This window comes from Nuphar pumila, chromosome 8, assembly GCF_984573655.1.
Source record: "Nuphar pumila chromosome 8, dmNupPumi1.hap1.1, whole genome shotgun sequence".
Classification (NCBI taxonomy): Eukaryota; Viridiplantae; Streptophyta; class Magnoliopsida; order Nymphaeales; family Nymphaeaceae; genus Nuphar; species Nuphar pumila.
In genome coordinates, this window is record NC_143256.1 from 81296533 (window position 1) to 81308010 (window position 11478).

Below are 11478 nucleotides of genomic sequence, written 5' to 3' on the forward strand. Positions count from 1 at the left end.
ACTCCCGCTTGCGACAAGAGTTCAGTCGGGAGCTGGTGATACACCTTCGTCTAAGGAGAGGGATACCTCGCAAGGATCCTGGCTCTTCGTGTGCGCAGTCCTGCAGAGTCGACTTGAGATTTTAGGGAGCTGCGCAAAAGCATCAAAGACTGCTCCAAATCGAAACATTTGGAAGGATGTGACTGACTGGTTCTGCTCGCCTTTTTGGCATATCTCGAGTGATCCCGAATTGTGGGTGCGAGCGAACTTCTTAGCGGGTGTTCTGTGTTGAAACCCATATCTCGTCTATCGAGGCCGATATCGAGTCATGCGAGACATGTAAATACCCCGATAGCGGATGAGATTCGAGATAATCACATGCATAATATTGGCACAAGGTACTGTTGTTTCAAAAGATAAAGTAAAGTTGATAAACTTTATATCTTTGTGAAACACTCCTGTTGAGGCTTCTATTGAGGAGCTATACCCCCTTCATCCTAGAGTACTTGTAGTCGTGCACGACACTGAAAAAGGTGCAAAGGATCCGACCCGATCCATGTAACCGATCTATGTAAAGACCATGTAACCCTTTTTGCATTTATCGGGTCTGGATACACCAGACCCGGACCCATACTGTAATGTAAACTTAAATACACAAGTTTAGGTCACGATTTCGTATTACTGAAATCATGACAGCCGTAATCGATCTCTCTCTCTCCCTCTCTCTCTCTCTCTTCTCTTTCTCAACACAGGTGCAGAGGAAAACTTTCATGGTATCAGAGCATAGATCCATCTAGGGGTTGAAGAGGATTCCAAAGGTGCGACATATCAAAGGTTTGAGGATTCGTTCATCTCCCATCTTCTTTTCTCCTTCAGATTTCTTCTTTCTCTACCTCCATTCCCAATCTCCATCTCTCGTTTCTCCCTTTTCTGTTTTTTTTTTTTCAGTCTTTTCTTTTTTTTTTAGTGGATTCACGTCTCACGTGAATCCCTAAGCTGTTCACGAAGAGTTCACGTGAATCCTGATTCACGATAACCCTGTACATCAAAGAAAGGGAAAAGCTCGTTTCACGTGAATGTCCTGTTCCACGTGAAACACTAAGATCAAATTATAACCCATTCAAATTTTTTTCTGCATATCCCTTCTTCTACTGGGCTGGATATCCAGGTCTGATCGTGCATTTTGGGCAGACCTGCGACATCAAATCTGGGATTCTAAACATTTTTTATGTCCAGCCTGCTGTGTGACATCCTCTTTGTTTTATTCGACTCTCATTCCTTTGGCTCTCTTTTGTCCTTTCTCGTATCATATTTCTTTTGACTGTTACGAGTGGGATCCACATTGAAAATACAGTTTGAAATTTTTTTCTCATTGCTTCCACATTGAAAATACAGTCTGGATTTTTTTTATTGCTTAAATATCCGACCTTACAGAAGGTAGAAGAGAAAACTCAGTCCTTCTTCTGACAGCCTCTGGTGGCCAATCTTTGAGTTTCTTAGTCGTCAAAAAAAAAAAAAGGAAGACGATCAACAAACCTCTTTGGCTGCAGACTGAGCACTCTGTGGATACTCTGGTAACAAAAAAAGGGGTTCTTTTTCTTGTTAAAACTCTTTTCTTCATGGATCTTCATTCCTCTTCATCCAATCTTTCTTCAAGTTTTCTCACTCAACTCGTTTTTGAAAAGTTAACTATCTCAAACTTCTTGATTTGGAAGAGACAAATCATTCCTTTTATAAGGAGTCAAGGTCTCTTAGGTCACCTTGATGGAACCACTCCCGCTCCACTCGAATTTGTTACGAGAGAGGAAAAAGACGACAAAGGAGTAAGTTCAATTGTGTATGTCAAGAATGTAGAGTACCTCAACTGGGAAAGGAAAGATCAGTCAGTGGTTGCATATATTACTTCCACCTTGTCCCAAGAGGTCCTTGTTGCAATTCCCGACAATTGTACTGCTCTGCAACTTTGGGAAAAAATGGTTCAAACATATTCACAAGTTTCGCAGGCACGAATGGTTTTTCTCAAGAGGGAATTTCAAATGCTGAGAAAAGATTTCATGACCATCATGGAATATCTGAACAAGATGAAGACTATCACAGACCAACTTGCAGTTATAGGATGCGCAGTGAGTGACAGTGATATGGTACAACAGACTCTGAGTGGATTGGGATCCGACTACAATATGATCGTCACTTCACTATTGTGTCTCCCTGCCTTTCCTACCTTTGATGAGTTGCGAGCAAAATTGATTCAGTATGAGATGACTCTTAAAGGGTTCTTTGAGGAATCTCACATTCACACAAATTCTCATGAAGTTTTTGCCACAGGAGTGACTTATGGTAGAGGACGAGGACGAGGAGGACAAGGGCGAAGTGGACACGGAGGGCGTGGTCTTCCCACTCCAAATACGTTAGCTCATGCGCAGGGATCAAGATCCATTCCTACTTGCTTCCTTTGTAACAAAAAGGGGCATATCAAGGCGAATTGTTGGCATAATCCAGAGAATAAAGGAAAGGGTCCACAGATAGAAAACAAAAGGAAGTTCTCAAATAGTGGAGAGATTTAAGATTTGCTGATATCTGCCTTGTCAGAGTTGAAATTGAAGCAGAGTGATGAAGGCACTTGGTTTGTCGACTCAGGGGCAGCGACTCATGTGACAGGTGATGCAGGTAAGATTTCTAATCCCACTCCTTATTTTGGAAAAAGTAAGACTGTCACTGGAGATGGATCCCACCATCTTGTTTCTCATGTTGGAAAAACTGTCATTCCCATGTCATATTCCACTCTTACTCTTTTTGACGTTCTTCATGCTCCTGACATTAAAAAAAAATATTGTCTCCGTTTCCAAACTTATTGATGATAATAATGCTTCAGTTGAATTCACTCCCTTTTCTGTGCAGGTCAAGGACCTACGTACGAGGGAAACATTCGCTGAAGAAAAGAGACGAGGCAATATGTAGGTCTTTGAAGAAGCTCCTTGTCATGTTGTTCACCCTATCCACCTGAATTCAAAGCCCTCATTAAAGTCGTGTTCATCCTCTTCTGCTAATGTTTTTAGTATTTCTGAATGTAATAAGCCATTCTTATGGCATAGTCGGTTAGCACATTGTGGGAGTCATTTTATTGAGAAACTTGTATTTAATAATCTCATTCCAAAAGAAAGTCTCAATAGGGATGAGAACAGTCACAAATGTTCCAGTTGTCTTTCCTACAAGAGTCATGTATTGCCTTTTCCTTCCATTAATAAGAGAGCTTCAAAACCTTTTGAGATAATTTGTTCTAATGTATTGGGACCCGCCCCAATTGCCTCTGGATCTGGAAGCAAATACTATCTAATATTTGTTGATAACTATTCTCGATACACTTGGATATATTTCATAAAAAATAAGTCGGAAGTCTTCTCTTTGTTTCAAAATTTTCTTTTGCTTGTCAAAAATCAATTTTTTGAGTCCATTCAATTTTTTCAATGTGATGGAGGTGGGGAATTCTCATCTCGTGATTTTATTTCTTTTCTTCAAAATAACGGAATAGGAAGAAGGGTGTCTTGTCCTCACACTCCTCAACAAAATGGAATTGTTGAACGAAAACATAGGCATATCGTTGAAAGTGCCATGAGTATGCTTCATGACAATAATCTTCCCATCAACCTATGGACAAAAGCTTTCCATTCTGCTGTGCATGTGATAAATAGATTGCCTATGGTTGTTCTGGAAAATAAGTCTCCTTATCACTGTCTTTTTGGAACTCATCCTAGATATTATGATCTGCGTGTTTTTTGATGTATCTGCTATGTGCATATCGATCAGTCCCTGAGAAACAAGTTTCAAGACAAGGCCCAAAAGTGCAGATTTGTGGGATATGCAGATGACTACAAAGGATATAGGTGTTATGATCCCACCAACAAACGCATCAGAACCTCAAGAAATGTTGTCTTTGATGAACAAAATTTTGATCACGGAGCTGACACAACGAATATGCCAACTAAAATTTACTATCCTTGGCTGAGCTCAGAACTTTTTGTTGGCTCCAATGAAGCATGTTCCTCATATTGTGTGCAACAAGAAGAAGAGGTGTTTGAAAACACTGGGACGTCGAGGTCACAGAATACAGAGGAAGTACCGGGCAGATACAAAGGCATTGTCTATTCTAGACAGAGACCGACAACATCAAGCCATTCAGATCATGTCTCAGTCGCCAATCCTGCTCCTTCTCATACTCTTGCAGCCAAAAAATCAAACCGCATACGACATCCTATTGACAGGTGGGTTAGTTATAACAACTTCTCCTTGGATCTTCAACTATTTTTAACTTTCATCAATAAGGACGAAGAGCTCATCATGTATTATCAGGCAGGCGCTTCTATAAAATGGGTAGAAGCCATGAATGATGAAATGCAAGCCTTGCATGAATGTGAAACATGGGAAGTTGTTCCCAGACCACCTGACAAAAATGTTGGCGGATGCAAATGGGTCTACAAAATCAAGTACAAGCCAGATAGAACCATTGAACGATATAAGGCAAGGCTTATAGCAAAAGGATTCACTCAAGAAGCAGGGCAAGACTATGATGAGACTTTTAGTCCGGTTGTAAGAATGAGAACGATTCGAATTATCATTTCCCTGGCTGTTGAACATGGATGGAAGTTGAGTCAGCTTGATGTAAAAAATGCATTCTTACATGGGAATTTGAAGGATGAAGTATACATGGAACACCCCCTGGATATCAAGAACAAAATTGTAAAACCCATGTATGCAAGCTAAAAAGAGCCATCTATGGCCTGAAGCAAGCATCTCGCTCTTGGTTTGATAGCTTCTCGCTAGAGATTCAAAAACATGGATTTTCATGTTCCATGCTGGACCACTCATTATTTAGTTTTAAAAGCCCGCCTGTGACCACTCTATTATTAATTTATGTCGATCATATTATCATCACAGGAAACTCTGCGGACCACATCCAAGAAATAAAAGACTTGTTAGGTCAAAGGTTCAAAATGAAAGATCTTGGAGTTCTACGCTATTTCCTTGGTGTAGAAGTTGATAACCAGGCTTATGGCTTGACACTCACTCAACACAAGTACACCGTAGATGTTTTCAGCAAGGCAGGCATGAAAGACTGCAAACCTCTAGGAACTCCGAGTGTACTTCATCAAAAACTTAGCGCTCATGATAGAGATCTGTGTGATGACCCCACCAGGTATCGCAGCATAATAGGAATGTTACAATACCTCACATTCACTAGACCTGATATTGTTTATTCAGTCAATCAAGTATCTCAATTTATGCATGCGCCACGTACTGGACATATGGAAGCAGTCAAGAGGATCCTTAGATATCTGAAAGGGACTATTGGGGATGGATTGATATATTTACCACAGTCATATGGCTAAAACAAGCACGAAATTACTGTATATTGTGATGCAGACTGGGCAAGAGATCCTGACGAACGAAGATCTATATCAGGATATTGTGTCTTCATTGGAAGAAATTTAGTCTCTTGGAGCAGTAGAAAACAAAAAGCTATCGCTAGATCAAGCACTGAGGCTGAATATAGATCCATGGTTGTTGCCACTGCTGAAGTCACATGGATCAGGCATCTTCTAACTGAAGTAGGAGAAAAGATCTCCCACACTACCTTGCTCTGTGACAATCAAAGTGCTTTCAACATGTCATTCAATCCAGTACATCACAGTCATGCCAAGCACATTGAGATCGACCAACACTTTGTGAGACAAAAGGTTGAAGAAAAAGAGATTGAGCCTGAGTTTGTCAGCACTGAAAGACAGGTTGCAGACATATTTACTTAAGGGTTAACCAAGGACCGCTTTTGGATGCTTAAAAGCAAGTTGTTCATGGTCCAAAACCATGATCAACTTGAGGGGGGGTGAAAAAGGTGCAAAGGATCCGACCCGATCCATGTAACCGATCCATGTAAAGACCATGTAACCCTTTTTGCATTTATCGGGTCTGGATACACCAGACCCGGACCCATACTGTAATGTAAACTTAAATACACAAGTTTAGGTCACGATTTCGTATTACTGAAATCGTGACAGCCGCAACTGATCTCTCTCTCTCCCTCTCTCTCTCTCTTCTCTTTCTCAACACAAGTGCAGAGAAAAACTTTCAAACACGTCTAGTACTACGATGATCAGATGAGACGATCATGCGACCTCGAACAATGCTAAATGTACAATGCTGTAATCACATAAATGGCCTCACATTCGCCTTTACAGGAAAGATGCTCGAGTGGTTTAAAGACCACAACATAGGATGGGTCGTTAGTTAAGTAACCTCTAACGCACCATTCGCTTCTGGTTGTTCTGTCAAGGGAGAGGACAGAGCAGTACAAAACTCCAATGGACAGGTTGTTAACAACCACCCCACGGGCAATGATCCGGCCTCCTCAGTCATTGGAGTTAAGGGGAAAGGGGCTACATTAGTTAGCTCAACACTTCTGCAGAAGTTGGATGTATCCGTGGCACTGCCTCCTTTGGGGAATCCTCTCTCAGCAAAAGCCGGCCCTTTAGGAGCAGACTCAACTAGCTATTCGGGTTATTGAGAATACATAGAATAACAGACGCCCGAACTAGTCTCAGTTGTTTCTACGTTTTGCCTGCGTGTACCCGTGGGCCAGTAATATCAAAACATAAAGTTTGTTCACACTGGTCGATCGCTTGCTTGCTCGGTAGTTCAGTATGCTACTCGTTAAGCTGTGCACGCCTGTCAAGGCGTTACTCTAGTTGGTTAAACTGCTTATGCAGTTCTTTGCGGAGTAATAAGTAGCTTCTCATACTAGTTAAATGCTTATAATAATAGCATTATGCCAGTTGCTACATATTAGCATGTGACTTGCTTTACCCCTTAGTCGAACTGTTTGGTGCTTATTGTAGCGTAGCACTTGTTGGCTTGCATCTCTTATGATTGATGTGATTGCATACAGCTCGTAATCTGCGAACTGGTGGCAACTAGGATTGTTGTGGCTGCTTGTTTTATAAGTTGCTTACATATTGTGATATAACTGCTGCCGTATGATTGCTTATCGTGTATAGCTTATGAATGGCTTTCGATGCAATGGTTTATGCCTTACGATTAATTCAATTACTTGCTGATGGATTGAGCCATATTATGGTAATTGTATGTTTTATGAGCATTGTTACGAGTGTTTGTCTTATTCAGTTGTTTTGTTTGGCCGTCAGATAGAGTTAGCTACTCTTCGCCTATAGAATCAACTGGATTGCCATATCTGCGTGTTTTCATGTGTCGTTTACGCATGCTTTGAGGTCCTATTTGAGGATTGCAATATTCTTTGTGGCAATAATATGATGTGTAAAATGATATGCTTCTATGTGGAGTGATACGATGCATATTGCTAATATACATGCTTGTGCCCATATTGTGGCTACTGACCCCGAGGCGGTCAATGGTTCGGAGCAGTCGATTATTGATGCATGTATCACTGAGTGGGCTGTCTGTCGAGGACCTGATCTCCAAAGGATTATCTGTGAGAGCGTGTATGATCAAGACCAGGTACCCGGCTAGAGTGGTAGATTCTCTGTGAGGATGTACACTGTACACGAATGGGTAGCCGCAAAGACAGTGAACTCCTGTGAGGAAGTGTATGGTCCAAGACCAGGTATACCATCTAGGGCGGAATTCTTTGTGAGGTTATACATTTCCCAGACCAGGTGACCAGACGTTGATCTTGTTGATTGTAATAGTGGCTATCGACCCTGAAAGCGGTCATTTGCATTGATGCGTGTATCGCAATGATTTTCATTGGATATGGCATTTGTTGGGGACCGACTTCCCAAAGGTTTCGCTGTGGGGGTATGTATAATCAAGATCAGGTGGCTCGGCTAGAGTGGTAGATTCTCTGTGAGGATGTACACTGTCCACGAACGGGTAGCCGCAAAGACGGTGAACTCCTATGAGGAAGTGTATGGTCCAACACCAGGTATACCCTCTAGGGCGGAAATTCCTTGTCAGGTTGTATATCTCTCGGACCGAGCGATCCGACGTGGAGCTTGTGTTTTTGCTTACCATAAAAAGTTATGGTGAACTGTGATGCTCTTCTGAGATTGTTTGTGATAGACAATTATAAATTTATAGCTTTGGCTTTCTGTTTTAGCATGATTACATACAGGACTCAGATGTGAGAATCAGATCGTTAGCGATTGGAGATAGTGATCATGTTTTGGACCTTCTACGGAAGGGTGGGCTTTTCTGAGAAAGTATGACGCCTTAGTGAGTCATAACCGGTAACAGTTGGCCGCGTAAGGCCTTGAGAGATGGGAATAGATTAAGGTTGTTCAGGACAAAGCGTTTGTTAGAAGTAGTGAGAACGACAAACGATGTCCTGATACTGATTAAATGCAGAGATCTCGTTCTAGGAACGAGAACAAGCTTGTTGCGTGGTAGTTCACAGCTTACGATCAAATGGATCGTATGCTGCATTTGTCAGTTGCACTGCTTCCTTGCTTTGAACTACTTACTCGCTTGCACTGCTTACTTACTCGCTTGCATTACTTACGCGTTTGCACTACTTACGCATTTGTAGTGCTTCCCTGTTTAACTGCATATCTGCTTTAAACTGCTTAGCATACTGAATTAAATGTGCTTAATTCAGTTTCTTGTAGTCTCTCTTGTGCACCTACTAGTTTTTCGCGAAACTAACCCATTCTATGGGTACAGGTGACGATTAGGTACACTACGGGCGATGACGCGATTGCAAGATGACTTCAAGACTTCTTCTTCCTGCTCTTAGCTCGCATCCTGGATGCTTTGGCTTTGTATCGGATTTTCCTTAGGATACCCTAATTTTGTGAGTTTTGGTTCTTTTAGCTAACGTGCCCAAATTTGTCAGCTTGCCTTCTGATTTAACAAAAGAAAAATCTTCCGTTGATTTCATAACCAAACTCTGAAGGAAAGAGATATTTCTAGTCTCTTGCCTGTTTTTCTGAAAAGGTTCGCAAGTTTGAAATTTGGGGCGTTACAAGAGGCCCCTGTCGGTTTAGAGAGGGGCAAGGGTCATCGGCCCCTGCTGGGTTTCCAAAAAAAAGGGAGGCAGGAGCCAAAGGCTCCTGCTTCTCTTTTAGGGGAACGACAGGGGCCATCGACCCCTACCAGAAAGAGAAGGGCAGGGGCCGATGGCCCCTACCGGAACAGTAAAAAGGGCAAGGGGCTCCACCCCCTACCTGCTAAAAGAGACCAAGGCAAAGGGGCGGAGCCCCCTTGCTTGACGGAAAAGGGAAGAGGAAGGCACGGCAGGGGCCGCTGGACAACTACCGACCTTCCGGCGAATCCAGAGGAAGAAAAAGGGGGGGGGGGAACGAGAGGAGAAGGGGGTTACCTGGGCTGACGGAGGGAGAGAGAGGTTGTCGGGCGGTGGTTGCCGTGAAGGGATCTCGCCGGAGAGGGAGACATCACCGGCGGGGCTCGCTGGGGAGGAGAGTGAGGGAACGAGGGAGAGATGGAGTCGGGGAGGGAGAGCAGAGACAGAGGGGGAGAGACGAGAGAGAGTCGGGGGATCGGGGGAGAGGCTCGTAAGCCCTCCCCTCTCCCGTCTCTCTAATCATGGAAACTATGACTAATTACTTATAAGAAAATACTTTATGACAAGTAAATCCTAATTTTCAACACCATAATTGCTTACAAAACTAATTTAAGAAAATATCCCTACTTGTAAAAAGTCTAACTACCTTACAAAGCTAAATTAACAAAATCCTGACCTTTAATTGTCAAAACTATAATTAACTACATACAAAACTAATTTAAGAAAGCAACTTATTAAAGACTATAATTAATCTTTTACCTCACACAAAGTTCCTCAGGCTATCCCGACACCCTTTGCTCCCAAGCCCTCTTCTGCCTTTCTCTTCCCTTTTCCATACCCCCTAAGGGTATTTATAGAACTATGGCAGCATGGAGGGGTAGGTCGGTTGACCATTGGCTTGAAATTACCATTTCTCTCTTGGCCTTTCAACTTATTTATACAAGTAAATGTCTTTATTTATTATTTATTTTGTTTTTATTCCTTATTTACTTCAGATATTACATGTAATTAAGAAAATACCCCCTATTTGAATCGACTAAAAATAGCTAAAAATTCAAATTCCTCAATAATAAAAAATCAGCATCAGAATTCCAGTGTAAATTCCAAAATTGTACATCTTTAAATCTTAGGTTTTTCTTTGGTTTTATTTTTTTAAATTCTACATCAACATATTGTTACTTTGTTTCAAAAGTCTGGGAGAAATTCCTCATAATTTAATTATTGAAAATAATTTTCCGTTATATAACCAATTTACACTTAGACAGATAAGGACCTTGATTTGACTTTGATCTAAATCATTATATTTGGAGCAAAATTAAGGACCATAACTGGGGAAAACATGGTGGTATAATATATTACAATTATATATCTAAAAATATAAATATCTGCTTATATTGAATGAGCTGTAGGCAAACTTACATGGTATTCCCTGCATATACCGGACTCTACATCTCTGGCACAGTAGAGAAGGTATTGTGTAGTATCCTCATGGCATAGGACCAAATATACACAAAGCATATTTATTTGAAAATCCCAATAGTCAGGACAACCATCTTATTTGAGAATTTGGTTGATACTAATGGTGTCAATCCACTAATATATATTCGCTAAGAGATGAAGTGTCTGGGTGCATGGCGTGGTTAGTCATTTGTTGGCCGAGGCTAAGCCGGTTGTTGAACTTTTGTTAGTTAATTTCTGGAGTCATTAAATACCAAACATAAATGCATGCTTCTTAATTGAAGAAATACTTCTTTATATAGGGATGAAAACTTGAAGTTTCCTTCTGGTCTGCGTCTTCATCAAGAGGTAATTTGCAAATCACTAATACCTGGAGCATATCATTTTTCACTATGCAGTTGCTTAACTATTTCATTTTTGCTGATGTTGATATTGCAGCTGATCCAACCAAATGGCTCTTTAACTTTTGGAGAGTACTCCGAGAAGCTCCTGAATAAATATTACAGTCTGCCAACGTAGATATTGAGTTGCAGCTTCTTGAACCAATAACTTGTAATTATAGCTTCTTGAACTTGTCTAGGGTGGTGCAGAGTCAATGGGTATGATATGATGGAATGCAGCATCTTCACTTCAATTAAGATTGTCTTATAGAAACCTAGCATCGGAAGCTTGTGAAATTGTTAAATAAATTAGGAGTTATGACGTCTCTTTTATATTAGTGTTAAAAAAGGAAAAATAAAAAGTACAACATTTCAGTGGCACTTATTATAAAACCTGAGATTTTTCTTGATAATTAAAATGAATAAATGATGAATTATTAATGTATTTATGACTATAATTATGAATTCTTGATTTTCTTGATATTCTTGAAATTCTTGATTTTCTTGATATCGATTAATTATGAACCTTTGTCTAAGTTATGAAGATTATTGTAAGAATAATTAAAAAAAGCTAAAATATGTAGATTAAACAAGAAAGTAAATGATTTGTAT

At 40.8% G+C, this 11478-nt stretch overlaps 1 protein-coding gene across 7 annotated transcripts in view; it reads left to right on the forward strand.

Moving 5' to 3' along the window:
* Positions 1 to 11259, forward strand: part of LOC149829998 (2-oxoglutarate (2OG) and Fe(II)-dependent oxygenase superfamily protein) — a 191896-nt gene extending 180637 nt beyond the window's left edge. For 5 of the 7 annotated variants that reach the window (XM_090016229.1, XM_090016230.1, XM_090016233.1 and 2 more), the window contains 2 exons: positions 10789 to 10834; positions 10925 to 11259. In XM_090016229.1, coding sequence (XP_089872355.1) covers positions 10789 to 10834; positions 10925 to 11005 — 127 coding nt within the window. In that variant the 3' untranslated portion in view covers positions 11006 to 11259. The remainder of the gene's footprint in view (positions 1 to 10788; positions 10835 to 10924) is intronic. The other 2 variants (XM_090016236.1, XM_090016231.1) reach the window with 2 other exon arrangements.
* The last annotated feature ends 219 nt before the right edge of the window (positions 11260 to 11478 follow it).